Here is a 17855-nt window from a genome sequence, read left to right as displayed (position 1 = left end):
TTGCCTCTGAGCACTTCCATTTGACTAAAGAAATAAAGCCAATGAGAGAACAGTGTGCAAGTCGCTGTCATGTCAGACTCTTGCGACCCCATGGACTGTAGCCTACTAGGCTCCTCTGTCCATGGGATTCTCTAGGCAAGAATACTGCAGTGGGTTGCCGTGTCCTCCACCAGAGGATCTTCTCAACTCAGGGATGGAACCTAGGTTTCCTCCATGGCAGGCAGACTCTACCATCTGAGGCACAAGGGAAGCCTCATACAACTAATTAAAACCCCAGACGCGCGCGGGGGTTGGGGGTTAGGGGCAGGGGAATTGGGGATTGCGTGTCCGCCTGTATCTGCCTCGTTCAGTTTCTTGGCCGAAAAATCATAATGCCTTCATTTTAATTTCTGGATCTTTGAAAGTTTCCTTGGCTCATCCTAATAATAAATGCTGACAGTATTATTTAACGCACGTTTTCTTTCTTTTGCCTCAGTTCCACGGTTTTGATGCCCAAAGGCCATATTTCCACACTGGGTCACACAGAATCCTCAAAGTTTCTAGAGCAGCTTCCCTCAATGATGTGAGACTGTTAACTCTAATACCACCTCCGCCCCCCCCCTACCCCTTTTTTCCCCAACAGTTTCTGGCATCTTAGCTCCACGACCAGGGCTTGAACCCTGGGCCCACGGTAGTTAATCTTGGAGTCCTTCTGGTGACTGTTTTTCATGAAACGGAAATAAGATTGCAAAGCCTTATTATAATTTGTATTATTTGCCTTAATTACAAAATGTATTCAAGTGCATTATTTGAAGTATAACATACAGCAAAAAGGACAGAAATCATACCTCCACTGCTTAGTGATTTATTACCAAGTGATGAAATTAAAAGGCTTACTCCTTGGAAGGCAAGTTATGACCAACCTAGATAGCATATTGAAAAGCAGAGACATTACCTTGCCAACAAAGGTCCGTCTAGTCAAGGCTATGGTTTTTCCTGTGGTCATGTATGGATGTGAGAGTTGGACTGTGAAGAAAGCTGAGCACTGAAGAACTGATGCTTTTGAACTGTGGTGTTGGAGAAGACTCTTGAGAGACTTCTTGGACTGCAAGGAGATCCAACCAGTCCATTCTAAAGGAGATCAGTCCTGGGTGTTCTTTGGAAGAAATGATGCTAAAGCTGAAACTCCAGTACTTTGGCCAACTCATGGGAAGAGTTGACTCATTGGAAAAGACTCTGATGCTGGGAGGGATTGGGGGCAGGAGGAGAAGGGGACGACAGAGGATGAGATGGCTGGATGGCATTACCAACTCAATGGATGTGAGTTTGAGTGAACTCTGGGAGTTGGTGATGGATAGAGAGGCCTGGCATGCTGCAATTCATGGGGTCTCAAAGAGTCGGACACGACTGAGCGACTGAACATATCTTTGTAACTACAACACAGTGTAAGAAAATAGAATAAAACTAGCAACTCAGAGGCTTCTCTCCTCAACCTCCATAAACACTACCCATTCTGTCCTGCCAAAGCTAAGGATCATCTAGTTTCCAACCCTACAGATTAGTATCCTGTGTGTTATAAATGTGTGCATTTAGTATGTATGGATTATTCTGTGTCTGGCCCAACAATGTATTTGGCTTAGTTTTAGTTGTACTTTTTACATGAAGTCCTTCCCTCCCTGGTCTCCCCATCACTCTGAAGTGAGGGATATACTTGGCCTGAGCACGACTTGGTAGGAATAATCTTCCTCGGCTCTTTCACCTTCTCTAGGATAGAGGTTATTAAGCCTAGGTGAACAATTAGAAGTGCAATTGGTTTCCTGAATGATGTGGAGATATTTTACAGCTGGTCTTTACCTCTCAAAACATGCTTAAGTGAGAATTTAAAAGCATTTTACAAAAGTTTCTGACAACAAATATACAAACAATATCTTTATTGACAGTGGGCCAATAAGAACAATCAAATTTAGTTTACAGATTATCAAAAACATTTGAAAAGCAGGACACTAAAACTTCCAAGATTCCTGTGGAAGTACAAACACGCAGTCAGATTAAACTCTTAAACATAAAAGGAACAAATACTGATATGAAAAGGGCCAGAGCTCTTAGTAAAACTATCTTAGAGTAAGTCCCTTGATGCTAAACTGCAGTTAGCAGACATACGGGACACCTCCTGGTTATGTGATACTTACAAGGAAAAAAGACAGATTCCACAAGATCTCCAGGAGGCTGTGTGGGATGGAGAAAGAGCAGAGAGCTGTGAAGCCCTTCTCTACCGTGTGCTAGGAGCAGGGTGGTTACCTCCAGATCAATAAACAAAGGGTATGGAAAACACACTAAGTAACTTCTGATTGATGCTCAGCCACTTGTTAATAGACAGAATGATTGTGTCCCCACCCCCACCCCCCAATTCACGATGAAACCTAATCCCCAAAGTGCTGGTATCTGGAAGCGGGACCTTTAGGAGGTGATGAGGTCATAAGGGCAGTCCTCACAAACAGAACTCATGAAACATGGACTCACAAACATGCCCTCATGAAGGAGGCCCCAGAGAGCTCCCCAGCCCTTCCACCATGGAAGGACACAGCAAACAGATGGCCATCTGTGGACCAGGAAGGGGCCTCATCAGACATCCCACCAGGGTCCTGACCCTGGCCTTTCCAGTCTCCAGAACTGTGAGACAGTTGTTTATAAACAAATCACTTAGTGACATTTCGTTACAGCAAACTAAACTGACTCACCACTTCATTAAAATGTTGTCAATCCTTCCTTGAATAGAACAGGTTTGAACTTCACAGGTCCACTTACATGCGTGCTTTTAATAAATACAACCTGCCCTGTGTTTTGTTTTGCATCAGCAGATTCAACCAACCGTGGATGAAAATTTCCACGGTTGGTTGAATCTGAGAATGCAAAAGCCTCAGAAACAGACGGCCAACTGTACTACATCATTTTCTGTAAGGAACTTGAGCATCCATGGATTTTAGCTTATGTGGGGGCTCCTGGAAACTCATGAGAGAAAAGAATAATTGTGTGCCAGTTTCTCTACCTGCAGTCTTATCCTCACAACAGCCTTGAGAGAGGGATGACCTGTTTCCATTTTACAGATAAGGCTGGGGCTCAGAAAGAAGTAGCTTTTTAAAGTCACATAATTAATTGCCAAGTGGAGGTGACAGAATTCAAGCCCACTAATCTTGTGTTAGCCAAGTATTGGCCGCCAAATGATGAATGAACTTCTCACTCAAACACCTGGAATGTTGAGAAACAGCAAGTGTTTTAGGCTTTCTGGGACATGAAATCTCTGCCTTAACTACTTAACTCCACTATTTTAGAACAAAAACAGCTATACATGACATGTAAATAATGAGCGAGGCCCAGTTCCAATTAAACACTATTTACAGAACAAGGTGGTGGGTCCAGGCCAGTTTGTCAATTCCTGCTTCAGGTTGTTAATCCGAGTATCAAGTGATGAGGGCTGAGCTCCTTTTTATTTTGTCCTATGTCAGCCATTCTCCTAGTGTCATCTCTCGAGTTCCAGCTCTTTTTTAAAAAATTCTTTTCAAAGCCTCTCCTTAGTCCTTTACACTCTATTTCCTATTGTTTTGGTTTCCATTATTGCTGGGTTTAGACCTGACCTTGATCTCTATTACCCCACTTTAAACTCTTCCTCTCCTTTTCCTCAACGATAGAACTAAGGTATACGGAGGGAACAATGAGGACTGTAAGGAGTAATGGGGATAATGTGGAGGGGAAAAGCGTGCGCTGGCTGTTGAGTGTTCATCAAGGACAGAATTTAGGAGGAGAGAGGAAATCTGCAAATGTTTCCTCTTTCTTTTCTATAGTCTTTTCAGAGTCTCTGTTAGTCTCTGTAACAATAAATAAAAAGTCTGTAACAAGACATTTGTGTGGTGTCCTGCTAAATATTTATTTGAACTCTTGCTTTTGTATTTCCATCCCACTACTAGGTCTTTGGTCACCCATGTAACTTATGTCAAGATCAGGGTGGCTCTGTGCCTTTTCTACCTTCTCCAGGGCTCTGGGATACGACAAAGACCAATACACAGAAGAACGACGACAAAAAATGTGCATCATGTGAGGTCTGAGGATACATTTCTTGTGCCTCAGAGCTGCTCCAGGTCGTCTTCTTGCCTGGGACTCTAAATGGAACAGCACACTGAATCAGTCAACTTTCTAGACTCTCCATATCCCAGGGGCTTTTTCTCAAAGTGACAAAACTTACTTTACAAACAGCAGAATGAGGTAAAGGAGTGAAATCTCCCTAATTCTGTAGTACAGAAAACCAAGGATTCATTCAATGTCAAAGATAAGGAAAGAGGGACCTGAAACAAAACTACAGTTAAGGTTCCAACTCTTTATCTCAAGGTCACTTCCAAGGAAGTGTGAAGTGAGGATGTATCCAGCAGAGGGGTAATAACTATCTAAGCGTCAGCCTAATCCATGTGGGCATAACTCAAACCCCATTGTTCATCAACTGAGACAGCAGCCTTTGGGACTGGGAGGGAAGCCAGAGTGTATTTCAACTCTAATCTTTAAATTTTTATAGTTAATGTAAAAGAAACAACATTCTCCAGATAGCTGGGTGTCCACTTTGGATTTGAAAATAAACAGCTCTGTGTCTTCCTGATAATTGAGGATATGAACCCTCAGCCTCACCTACAAGGACGTTCTTACACAGTGAGAGGCAGTAACAAGCTTTGGTGTGACAAAGAGGGGGAATTGGACTTCACAATGACTGTATTGCTACCCACTCCCAAGGACTTTCTGAATTTCTACAAAAGAGCATTATGGGTAGTGGGATGGTAGTTTAGGGATCAACCTTTGAGATTTCTGGCTGGAAGCATTCAGAATCATCAAATCAATGGATAGAAGAAACATTCTGTTTATGGCTCAAAACTATTGTGTTATGTGAGTAGAATTAGATGCACACAGAACTGTTTCTCAGGCAGCATTTTTTGGGTCTTCCTCCTAAACCACTCAGGTATTTAACACAGCGGTAACACCAACTTACATTCCTTAGCACTCAAGTCATTTTTCAGGGCTGCTCTTCCATGTGAATCCTTTGATGTCTGATGAGGGATGAACTGCACTTAAAGCTCTTCCCACACTCATTACATCTGTAGGGTTTCTCACCAGTATGAGTTCTCTGGTGTTGAATAAGGGCTGACGAATGAATGAAGGCTTTGCTACACTCGTTACATTTGTATGGTTTCTTGCCAATATGAATTCTTTGATGTTTAGCGAAATTGGAGCTCCGGCTGAAGGTTTTCCCACACTCATGACACTCGTAGGGTTTCTCTCCTGTGTGAATCCTTTGATGCTGGACAAGATGTGTGCTCTGACTGAAAGTCTTCCCACATTCACTGCACTCATAGGGTTTCTCTCCGGTGTGAACCCTCTGATGTTTGGTAAGCGACGAGCAGTGGCTAAAGGCTTTCCCACACTCCTGGCATTTGTAAGGTTTCTCTCCGGTGTGAGTTCTTTGATGTTTAATGAGTGCTGAGGAATGAATGAAGGCTTTATCACACTCATTACATTCATAGGGCTTCACCCCCGTGTGGATCAGCTGGTGCTGCACAAGGTGGGTGCTTCGATTAAAGCCTTTCCCACACTCACCACACTCATATGGTCTTTCTCCAATGTGAATCCTCTGATGAATGGCAAGGGATGCGCTTTCGGTGAAGGCTTTTTTGCACTCACTGCACTCGAAGAGAATTCTTGTGTGCGTTCTCTGATGTTTGGTTAAATTAGCCCTGTGGCTGAAAGATTTCCCACAGTCTGCACAGCTGTAGGGCTTCTCCCCCGTATGGACCCTCTGGTGTCGAATGAGCACTGAGTGGTAAGTGAAGAGTTCACCACAGTCATTGCATTTATGAGGTTTCTTTTCCTTATAGGTCCTCTGCTTTTTTGTTAAGGTAGATTTCTGTTTCAGTCTTTTTTCGAGGGTGTGGAAAGCATAGTGTCCTTTGGGAATTCTGTCTTGAGTGAGAAGGACTGACTTCTGGCCTAGGGTTTTCCAGTAAACGTCGTGCTCAGGGGCTCTCTCTTCTGGGAGTGAATTCATGTGGGTGAACATTCCTCTCCAGTGTCTCTCCTGACTTCCCTGCTGATTCTCCAACCAGTCTTTACAGTCAAGAGTTGTTTCTGTGCTGGAGATACAGACACTGTCCCTTGTCAGCCTGTCTATGATTGCAACCTGGCATGATTCTTCTTTGCAAAAATCTTGCACTGAAGTTGAATCCTTGCTTCTGGGACTAGTCTCTGAGTCTGAAAGAAATTGGAAATGTAAATTTCTTTCGTCTTCTGAGTTTGACAAAATGGTAGTTCTGTAATGGGTCAGAGTTAATGAAGGTGAAAAGCATGGCTTCAATGAGGAAGTGGATTTGACTCTTGGAAGATGATTTGCAAAGAGAAGAAAATGGAGGGGAACGAATGTACAGAGCTATGCAGATAAATCCATACACAATCTGACCCAGGAGGCAGAATAAGGCAAAAGATGACCAAAAAGACAAGAAGAGGGATGGAGAGGAAGTGCTATATTGCTGGCTGAGCAGGAAATTAGTATCCCAGATCAGGACAGGGGAGGAACAACCTCTAACAGAACATCAAGTGCTGTCTATCAGATATAGCCAGGCAGTCACCACTTTGGTGCAGGCACAGCGATGACTTCTAAGTTTCCAGTCACCCAGCCTTACTCAGTCCTACTATGCACTCCATTTTCAGTTTAAAATCTCTCCTAAGAATGCATTTATAATGTCCCTATTCAAAAATCTATGACCTCCCTAAGATATAATGGCAAATATAAAAGACTCTGATGATGGGAGGGATTGGGGGCAGGAGAAGGGGATGACCGAGGATGAGATGGCTGGATGGCATCACTGACTCGATGGACATGAGTCTGAGTGAACTCCGGGAGTTGGTGATGGACAGGGAGGCCTGGCGTGCTGCAATTCACGAGGTCGCAAAGAGTTGGACATGACTGAGTGACTGAACTGAACTGAACTGATACCTGCACAAGGCTAAACATTACAACACTAATTGAGGTAGCAAAACTGGTAACATCTCAAATATTCTACTATAGAGAACTGATTCAATCATGGTGTATATACACAATGGAGTATGTGGAACTTAAAAAAATAGTACATTGATCACTACCTAATTGCTAGGAGGTGATCTTCAGGATACATTAAATAGACTTAAAAAACCCCAGCTCAGGATGGGGAACTCATGTACATTCATGGAGGAGTCAAGTCAATGTATGGCAAAACCAATACAATATTTAAAGTGAAATAAACAAAACAAAACAAAACAAAAAATTCCAGCAAACTGGAAAGGAGTGTGTTTGGTTTGCTACTTTGAGAGATAGAGATATTATCGACATATTTGGTTACATTTTCCAAAATCAAGGACAGATACATGAAATACTAGAAAATAAGATTACTAACAGAGAGAGCACCAGAATACAAGAGAGCAGGGACAGTAGCCAACCTCTCTGAATATTATCTACTATATATCTATTAGAATTTTTATGTTCAATATGAAATTATAAAGCCAAAATAATTTATAAAGACTATAGTTCCAAAGAATAAATAAATAGTTCAGTGAAATCCATTTGACCAGATAAATTCTTGGTTGCCTAAAAAAAGGTGTGGTAGAAGAAGTCTGACAGCTTGATAGGTGGACTTCCCAGGTGGCTCAGTGGTGAAGAATCTGTCTGAAATGAAGGAGACACGGGTTCAATCCCTGGGTTGGGAAGATCTCCTGGAGGAGTAAATGGCAACCCACTCCAGTATTCTTGCCTGGGAAAGCCCATGGACAGAGAAGTCTGGTGGGTTAATGGGGTGGCAAAAGAGATATGATTTAGCAACTAAACAACAACAAACAACAAAAAATGAAACAGAAGAGCAATTCAGAACCAAAATCAAGTATATAAAGGAATTAAGGACAATACAAAGGTGGAATTTCAGTCAGTGAACTAAAGATAATTGGTTTTTAAAGGAAATGGTCCTGTGACTCATTAAACATTCAGAAGACAAGTTAGACCTGTCCCTCATTCCACACAGCCAGATGAACTTTGTTCATTTATTTACTCGTCTATCCATTTATTCAATGATTATCTATTGGATATGCTAGGCTCTGGGGAAAAACAAACAGTCCCTATGTACACAAGGGGAGAAAAAAATTTAGTCTGACATCCATGAATACATATAAAAAATGCACCTTAGTAAAAAATAAAAGGCAAATGATGCTGTGAAAGATTATAAGGAGAATCCAGGGGCATGGGGGGTGGGGGTCCTCCCTGAGAAGGTAAATCACTGAGCTGAAATCCAAGTGGGGCTGGGGTCCGGGTGAGTGTTCCAGGTAACAGGTACAGAGGAAGAGGTGAGCCTTCCAGGTAGAGGAAATGATATGTATAGAAGCCCCAAGGTGAGAGGCAGCGCTTAGGAAGAGCACAGCAGTTGACAGCATGGACTCTGAAATCAGAACGCATGAATTTAAAACCAGCTTTGTCACTTCCAGCCATGTGACCTGGCCCAAGTTATTTAACTTTCTACTTTAGCTTCCTTATCTGTAAGATGGGGCAAAAACAGTACCTGCTTCATGAAGAATAAAAACAACACCTACCTCAAGGAGCATTAAATGAGGATATTTATAAAACACTGAGGACCCTAATATAGCATAGGTGCTACATAAGTTGTTTGTAAAATATAAATTGATATAAGGCTAGTATGGGCAGTGATTTCAAAGTGTGGTCTGTGGACCTCTGGGAGTCTCTAGGTTCAAAACTGTTTTCAAAATAATACTTAGATCTTATTGGCCTTTTTCACTGTCTTGAAATTTGCATTTATGTTGCAAAGTAATGGTGGTGAAACTGCCCACAACTTAGGCACAAATCAGGACAAAACACCAGATGTACCAGTAGCTGTTACATTTTCCCCTGCTGTGTACTCTCAGTTAAGGGGAGGGGGGAGCCAGTTTCACCTAAAAATGTCTATGGAAACAACATTAACTTAATAAATTAATTTTAATCTATTAAACTTTGACTACATGCCTTTTAACATTCTAGATGATGAAATAGGAAATATTTATAATGCAAGTCCACGTATATAAAAATATGGTGCTTGAGGAAATCCATTGTGGAATCAGTCATTTTTTCCTTTTTAAATAGACTAGCACTTTTACTTGAAAGAATGACTGACAAACTATGTTATCTATGTTGGGTATCTGGCAGATATTCTCTCAAAACTGAAAAAAAGATGAGCCTACCATTTCAAAGAAAACAACTGGCAGTATTTGAAAAAATGTGAGCTTTTAGGCAGAAATTAGAATTTTGGAAAACTTTTACCTCCCACTGAGAGCTTCATAGTTTCCTAATACTTAAAGGCTTTTCTGATAAGATCAGTGGTGATACTGAAAATTGTGCTTTTAACATATTCCATAATGTGTCAATATTTGGAAGATCTGCCTAACTCAGTAAACAAAATTTTCCAAAAGATCAATAGATTTTAAGAGTATGAAAAGTTCATGGATATGGTTTCAGATGCACCTTGCACCTAACCCTTTAGGAAACTACTACTTGCCCCACTTTGGTGTATAATCAGGAGAAAAGCCAAAATTATCTCAAAAGGCTATAAAATACTCCTACTTCTTCCAACTAAATATTGGCATGAGGCAATATTCTTCATACAGGCCAACCAAAACAATGCATCACATCAAGCTGCATTCAGAAGCAGATGTAATTATAAAGCTGTCCTCTATTAGCCATATACAAAAAGACCTGCAAAAATGTAAAACAATGCCATTCTTTTCAATAAATTTTTGTTGTAGAGAAATAACTTTTATTTAAATTGTATTATTTGCATTAACATGTAATGGGTTTATAATTGTTATTTCTAAATTTATCATACAATAGTTTAAAATCTTTCTCACTTTTAATTTCTAATATGGTAACTACTGGTAGATATAACCCACATAAACAAAAGCATGCTAAGATTCTCAACAATTTTGGGAGTTAAATAGGTTCAATGACGCTAAAACCATTAAGAGTTGCTAAGATAAGGTACAAAATCAGAGGGAAAGTAGGTATGAAGCAGGGCTGGATATTATGAGTAAGGGTCAGATTTTATAAGTGTCTATAGGCCTCTAGGATTTTGGCGGTCATCCTAAGAGCAACGGGAAGCCACGGACAAGCCCTAAGCAAAAGGGTGACGCCATCAGACTTGCATTTTGAAAATATCACTCACTGCCACATAAAGAATGGAGTTTATAGGGGTAAGGGTGGAGTCAGGGAGATGACCTCAGATGAAAGGGAGACAGAGAGATGTTAATGATGAGGAAATACTTAGAAGTGATCAGATAAACACAAGGATGAACTGGATAAAGGCAAAGGGGTTATGTAAAGATTGTTCAGATTTCTGACATGTACAATTTGATAAGCAGCAAGTGCCTTAATACAATTATTGGAAGAGGATCCTGTTAGGGGGATGAAGAATTTGGGCACATACCAGGCATTCAGTTTTCGACATGTTGTACTGTAGCATCTCTGACATAAACAAGTAGAGATAGCATACGGGATCTTAGTATCTTGACTAGTGATTGGACCCATGGCTCCTGCATTGTAAGCAAGGAGTCTTAACTACTGGACCACCAGATGCTAAAGAAGTCCTGACTTCTTTAGCATCCCATGGGATTGTTCTTTCTGGAGACCCCCATCTATCTGACTCACCTGAGCAGCTGCTTTTGGGGGCTTTTCTCTCAAGCAGCAGTGGTTCTTTTCCATTCTCCAAACTGTGGTTCTCAGGTTTGGAAACTGGAAGCCCTGCTCATTAGAAAAATTAAAAAAAAAAAAAAAAAAAGGAACTTAGCTCTTGGTGATGGGTATAAAGCTGTGTCCCAGAGCACAGTCCCAACCCCTGGATCCACAAAGACAAGACACCATAGGAAGTTCTGGAATAAGGGAGGTGGAAGCCTATAAATGAAGCTTAAAACATGCGCAGCAAGAGTCTGGGCACAGTAAGGAGTCACACACATTTGAGAAGACAAACATTTAGCCTGTAAAAAATGGAAAGAAAAAAAAAAAAGATTTTCTCACTTGTTTATTACGGGAGTCCCAGAGAGACACTGCTCATCAATCCTCAGCTCAGGGAAAGAGCTGGGTGAAGTGGGACCCCTGCAGCAGCACCATGAGCCTGGGGGTCTATGACTAGTTGTTTCTGATGTTTTCCTTTCTTTTTTCTTCAGTTACTAGAACCCACTTTCTTACTGAATTTATTACATGAGATTTGGGAGGAGCTAAGATAGTTCCTTCCACTACTCATACAAACACATACATGTACATGCATGTGTGTGCATGCACACACTTGCACACAAACACACCACACAGAGGTGGACACAGGATCCAAACTGGCCAGAGTGTTCTCTATTTCCCTGGCTTGAGTAACTGTCTCATGATGGACACATGAGCTTATCTGCTGAAACTCCCAGGACAGAAGCCCTCTTTCTTTCCTCAGCTCTGTAACTGGAAGGACGTAACACTAGAGGGGCTAAAGGCCATCTCTGCCCACAGGGAGATTCGGGAAAACCTATGGCATGTCATTAAAAAATAAGCAGGTAAAAGAGACTCCTGACACCGTACCTGATTCCCCTCCAAGCTAGTGTGAATTCAGTTTTTGTCACCTGAATCCAAAGACTCAAGCCTAGACCTTTCACCAAGACCCTAGAGCATATACAGATTCTCTCTGGGCCCAAAGGGACCAATACTTTTTCTGGCTTTGTTAAGCTACTTCACTGTCAATAAAACAATGAGGTCCCCATAAGCAGGTCAGGAGTCACAACGAGAGTCTGTCCTTACAGAGTGAGACCAGGTTCCTGTAGTTCTCCAGCATCACGTCCCTCTGGGCGGGATCCAGCCTCCCCCACTCCTCTGGGGTAAAGTCCATGGCCACATCCTTGAAGGTCACTGATGCCTAAGACACAAAACATACTTCTGTTTACCATCCGTCTCTTCGCAGTCTCCCTATCACCTCTCAGTTTCTGCTGGTCCTGGAGTAAGTGTGTAGATGTATTCAACAGGGGGAATGACTGCAGTAAGAGACAACCATTCTCATGTGTCCTGGACTTTCCATATAAAGTCGCTGGGTAACAATTACGTGCCAGGCACACTGTCCAAGACCCAACATGGGAGTCAAAAGGAGACCATGGTTTCTGCACTAAGAGACTATCATTTTTTCTGGGGAATAAAGAATTAAAACAGGAACCAATGAATCAACAAAACAGTTTGGCAAAGTAAATGAAATATAGGCAGAGACAAAAAGCACATCTGTATAATTCTCCTTGGGAGTCCTCAATAAAAAATTTGAAAGATATTTACACAGAACTTGTGACTGGACAAGCTCAGTGAAGCATGGAATCAATTCAAAGCAAGAAGCATTAAACTGGAAAATGACAGCAACAGATTAAGAAAGGGTACAGATATAAAATGTAAATGTTCATATGTAAACACCTTAGGACTGAATTTATCTAACACACAAAATACAAAAACTCATTAGAAAAAGACACATACCAGTACTGAACGTTTCTCTTTAAGCGATAGAGAATGGGAATAATATTCCACATTGTTGAAATAAATATACCAAATGCTATAACTTGATAGAAAACCACTTCTATTTAAATATCCATAAAGCATTTGCAAAAGTAACGAAGTAAATGTTAATAAATTCCAAAAAAGAAATGAAAAAGCAATAACTGATGGTAATTGAAAAAATTAATTACAAAAATATTAAAATTTCAAAATAATGAAACAGAAGGCAAAAATCAATGTCATAAGGCTAAAATTGTACTCAGAAGAAACACTTCCATTTCATTAAAAAAAATTAGTAGAATTAAGTGAACAAAGCATACAAGTCAAATTAGAGACAGAATGAGGGAAAACAGAAGGAATTACAGGATAAAAGCAGAAATTAGGGGGAAGAAAATCAAGAAAAATAAGGGACTGGGAAACATGAGTAAGAGCAGTACGTTATAATACTATAACAACATTAACTTCCTGATTCTGGAAAAAGAAAGTAATAAATGAAGTGAAATGTTAAATCCTGGAGAATCTGAATGGAGTACATATATGAGAAATCTTTCTACCACTTGCTACATAAGTCTCAAATTATTTCAAATAAAGTTTCCCAAAATGGAACTAACCTTAGAGACTTAAAAAAATATAGGAATCATCCTTAGAAAATATAAAAATCATTAATCAGCTACTAAGTAGACAAGATACTATGAGAAAAAATGACTTTGATCTTCCAATCTCCCTATCTATAGCTAAACTGACAGTGGAAATTAACTTCCAAACCATTAAAAAAAAAAAAATCAGAAAACCAAACAAACAAAAAAATCAGAAAAACAAAATGCAAACTACTGCACAAAAGGCAGAAAAAATATAGGAGAAAGCACAGTAAACAGAATTACAAAAATCACACAGCAACAAAAATGTGAAACACACAAGTAATTATATTAATATGAATAAATTCACTTCCCTTATAAAAAGGTTTCTTAAAACAGACACATCCTCTTTACAGAGAAAGAGATCCAGACAAAACCCCCAAAGTTGGGGACTGGGTGGGTGGCTGGGGAAATGGAAGGAAACATAGTATACTACATGTCTGAATACAGTAGTTCAAGTCCAATGAAAACATATGGAAAAGTATACACCAAACTGTTATCCTCAGTAGGGAGAGGTAGCAAACAATTTGGTGAGGTTAGTACACATAATATACTTTTATATTTACACATGTCTGTGCCTTTCATCTGGTTACTGTGAGGAAAATTTTAAAACATTAAAAAAAAAAATCTGATAAGTAAAAGATCCACAGCCCAGGCAAATGCAATACAAAAAGGACACACGGAGAATTTTCAAAATTTCCATAAAAGGTTTAATCCATCCTGAAGCTGTAACAACTCTCGAAACTAGTCTCTTGTTGAAATGTATTAAGTGTTCACCCTTCTTCTGGTGCTTTATACCCTGACTGTCCTCTGGCTGCCACGCCTAGCCACGTTTAGTCCACACGGTTCAGGCAGTCGTAGCTCACCTCTAACCCACGGGTGGGATACAGGTTTACATGTGTGTGCTCAGGTCTATACTCTGATCATCACACTCAGATTTGGTGAATAATGGCCCAAGGAAGGGTATAATACCCATTAGAGTTAACTTTCAGTACTTCTGGAATCTGGAACGACCAGAAAGGAAGATGTTCTTTTCCTCTGATTTTCAACATGGGAAGACGTAAGCCTAAATTTGTTAGGAGTCAGCCTGCACTAGAAGAAAAGACTGAGTGCAAAACACAGAGAAAGGAAAAGGTGTCTGAAATGGAGAAGACAGGTTCTAATGTCACTGTCTGAACTTAATTTTAGTCAGACCTGGATTTTCCCTTATAATTGTCAATAAACTTGCTTAGGCCTGTTTGAATTGAGTTTTCACTAGCTGCAACTTAAAAAGCTTCTTGAGTGATAAAATCTTCAATATTCATTTAAGATATTCAAGAAACCAACGGATGCCACCAAGTACACAAGGATTCTGAGAAATCACTTTGCTAAACAGTAGGAATGTGGTAGGCCCACTTTTCACACTCTGGATTGAAGCAGCCAAGAGAGAGGCTAGTGGAAGAATCTTTGGGTTGTGGTATGACACGCATCAGGGAGAACTCTTTTCTCCTATCCAAGTTTAATAAAAATTAAAAATTTTTGGACACGCAAAGAAAGTTGAAAGACTATTATACCAATCACCCATATATTACAACTATCACTTATATCCAACAATTCTAATACATATATATTTGGCCACACCACAGGGCATGAGGGATCTCAGTTCACTGGCCAGGGATCGAACTCAAGCCTCCTGCAGTGGAAGCAGTCTCAACCACTGGACTGTCAGTGAAGTCCCAAATTAACAATTCTTAATATCAGCCCTTGGGGAAGGGAGAGATTGGAAAGTGAGCTGCAACTTGATAACACTTCACCTCTAAAATACCTGAGCATTCATCATCTTGGAGGGCTGATTAGAATCCTTCTATAGGCTTCCTCTTCCGGTATTTCTTTGAACTATCTGAGCAATTATGTTCATAATTCACTTCAGCACTTAAGGTGCTTTCTTAAATTCCTACTTAACAGTCACGTATATGCTGTTTCCCCCTATTGAAACATACATTTTAAGAAGAGTGCACCACACTATCTTTTAAAATCATTTCCAAATACCAGGCACAGAAATTAGCCGCTACATTCAAGAAGGGCAAAGCTCCTTCCATGCCTGCTGAGTGATAAAACTAGATGCACAAGATACTGTGAAGAAGTAGAAAACATTTCTCACCGAATCCACTAGTCACTCAAGCCATCTCTTAGAATCAGAACTCAGCTCTCCAGATGGGCTCTAGCGGGACACAGAAACTCCACTTCAAACAGAAGAGAGTGTGTCCACGATCTGAGAGATAAGGTGAATTTCAATAATCAGCAGAGATTTCCACTCACCTGCGACCTGGCCATGAGGCGCAAAGCTGCCACTTCTCCCTCTTCTGTGCAGTTTTCTTGGGAAAAGGGAGAATCCTGGGGAGGCAGAGCTAAAGGCAAGAAAGCAGTCATGATAGGACCCAAATATATCTCGTGATGCAGATCTGCAAGTTTAAAACTCCTGCCTCTGTACTACTGGTGCTCCTTACAGACACTGCTACTGAAGGGATCCCAATCTGGAAATAACTCAGGAACGCTGCTCTTCGGGGCTTCAATTCATTCAGCTGCTGTTACCCTAACAGATCCTGGAAGACAGCATCCTCTGAGCCTGGAAATTAAAGTCCCCGCTGCACGGACCCCCCCCACCCCCACCCCAGGCTTGATCTACATTAAATTAATATAGGAAAATTAGGCTCAACAGCTCTGAAAGAAATCACTCTGCAACCTTAGTCCAAAGGTAGACTGCTGGATCCCACCTCCAAATAATTATTATTACTTGAGACTGGGGTAGAACTTAGAAATCCAACAAGCAGGGGTGGGGGAGGAGTGTAGATCTGATGTAGGTCACAGAGAAAACTTCAAGAAAGCCTTGATTTAGCAGAACTGGAAGCCAGTCACTGACTCCTATGCCTCGTGTCTCCTCTGTAAGACAAAGGATCTGCTCTATCGAAATCAAAGAGTTTTTGTGCAAAGTGGAAAAATAGGAGTGGAAAATGCATGCGTGCTCAGTCGTGTCCGACTCTCTGCGATCGCATGGACTGTAGCCCGTCAGGCTCCTCTGCCTATGGGATTTCCCAGACAAGAATACTGAAGTGGGTTGCCATTTCCTTCCCCAGGGGATCTTCAAGACTCAGGGATCGAGCTTTTCTCTCCTGTGTCTCCTGCATTACCAGGCGGGTTCTTTCACCATTGAGCCAACTGCGAAGATGTGGAAGATACTTTTGTTAACCAAAAAGCTAAACCGTCGGACCCACTGATGAAGCTAGGATGGTATAACCACCCAGGAGAAGAAGAAGGTGTGAGACTAAGTGAGAGGCTATGCCCAAGCCTCAGCAGCAATTAATAACATTTCGCTCACATTTTGAGGGAGGCTTTGGAGGGTCTCCTGTGCACCCAGCTGGAGTGGGAAGAGAGGGGATCCCACAGCAAGCTCTCCACTCTCATTCGAAGAGCCCGTCCGTCCCCAGACAAAGGAGCCAGACAACACTGACTCCCGTTCATCAGGAAGGATTCGGCCCGGCCCCCAGCACAAGTTCAACACCAGCCCCTCTCACCTCTCTTCCCGGGCGTTTCGGCCACATTAGTCTCCATGGCCACCGCCTCCCCCCGGCCGCGAAGGTTCTGCTCTCCCCCCAGAGCAGCCCGCTCGGGGCGGAGGGGCGGGAAGCCCCGAGGCCTCGTGGTCCTCCTTCCCGCCGCCCCTCGGGGGGCTCCTCCAAAAGGTTTCGCTCCGTCCCGAGCCGGCTCGGCCCTCGAAACTGGCACCTGGAAAGCCGGGACAAGCATCCCTGAGGCTGGGCGCTAGCGCCTCGCGCTGCCGCTCCCGGACCGCGCGGCCGGAGCACCAGCGCCCGGGCCGCCGCCGAGGGGCCGCCGCGCAGACCAAGCCCCCCACCCGCCAGCCCGTCCCGCGCCCCCGGGCCTCGTTCCTGCCCTCGACGCCCCTTCCTCCAGCGCGCACTCCAGCCCTGATCGGTGCAGACAGCTGCCCAAGGGGCACCGCCGAGGCCGAGCGAGAGAAGCGGTACCTGAGCGACAACTCACCTCCCACCACGGCCTCACAAAGGCTACGAACTTCTCGGGCCAGCGGGACCGCGCATGCGCAAGAGCAGGGGGTTAGGCTGGCGGGCCTCGTTCGGTCCCGGAACTACGCTTCCCAGAAGGCCCCGGGCGCGGCCAGACTCCCGCTCCTTAGCAGGTGGGAGCACGCGTGGCGCGGTTGGGGGAATCCTAGGAGCCGCGGGCTGCCTCCGTCTCGCGAGAGTAGCGGGCGCTTAGCTCATGCGGGATCCCGCGGACACGCAAAAGAGCAAACGGCAGAACCGAGATATTGCAAGTCCCGCGCTCTGTCTCCAGGGGGCGCTGCTGAGGCGTCCCACTTAAGACACTCCAATGTAAGATGTTCAGAGTACTTGGCTTTCCCCACATTCGTCTCCTTTCTCCCAAACTCATCCTTTGCCGTCAAACAGTGTGAAAGGGGTATTTGCAGACCGATGTTTATGCGTTCGTAGACTACTTGTAATACTGAAAATTCACACATGTGAGATGGGTGAGTTGAAAAGATTCAACCAGTTTCAACTGGCTCAACAGATTTGAGCAACAGGTTCTCTACAAGCATAAAAATTAAATTTATCAAAGGAGGTGTTCCC

At 42.5% G+C, this 17855-nt stretch overlaps 1 protein-coding gene across 5 annotated transcripts; it reads right to left on the bottom strand.

The window, feature by feature from the left end:
- Positions 1-1895: 1895 nt before the first annotated feature.
- Positions 1896-17286, bottom strand: ZNF286A (zinc finger protein 286A). Of its 5 annotated transcripts, XR_006061173.1 has the most exons (8): positions 17251-17286; positions 16761-16971; positions 15508-15596; positions 11846-11960; positions 10721-10813; positions 5006-6261; positions 4217-4316; positions 1896-4133 (listed from the first exon to the last, which is right to left on the bottom strand). XR_006061173.1 is itself a non-coding variant. In XM_042255694.1 (7 exons), exons 2-6 carry the CDS (start codon positions 16795-16797, stop codon positions 5030-5032), a joined length of 1566 nt encoding a protein of 521 aa, XP_042111628.1. In that variant the 5' UTR covers positions 16798-16971; positions 17251-17286; the 3' UTR covers positions 1896-4316; positions 5006-5029. The 5 variants fall into 5 exon arrangements, 3 of the variants coding, with proteins under 3 accessions (XP_042111628.1, XP_042111629.1, XP_027830651.2); XR_006061172.1 differs by having other exon boundaries at positions 4217-6261; XM_042255694.1 differs by having other exon boundaries at positions 1896-4316.
- Between the last annotated feature and the right edge of the window lie 569 nt (positions 17287-17855).

This window comes from Ovis aries, chromosome 11, assembly GCF_016772045.2.
Source record: "Ovis aries strain OAR_USU_Benz2616 breed Rambouillet chromosome 11, ARS-UI_Ramb_v3.0, whole genome shotgun sequence".
In the NCBI taxonomy this organism is placed as follows: Eukaryota; Metazoa; Chordata; class Mammalia; order Artiodactyla; family Bovidae; genus Ovis; species Ovis aries.
Note: the sequence above shows the minus strand (reverse complement) of the source record. Positions and strands in the feature narration are given on the sequence as shown.

Bases quoted from the DNA above. Each gene is read 5' to 3' on its own strand.
- ZNF286A (XM_027974850.2), bottom strand. From the start codon at position 16,797: ATGGAGACTAATGTGGCCGAAACGCCCGGGAAGAGAG. The intron at 10,814-11,845 runs GTAAGGACAGAC...TCTAATGAGCAG, and splicing joins CAGGAACCTGGTCTCACTCT to GGCTTCCAGTTTCCAAACCT. The intron at 6,262-10,720 runs GTGAGTCAGATA...AATTTCTTTCAG, and splicing joins CCCCAAAAGCAGCTGCTCAG to ACTCAGAGACTAGTCCCAGA.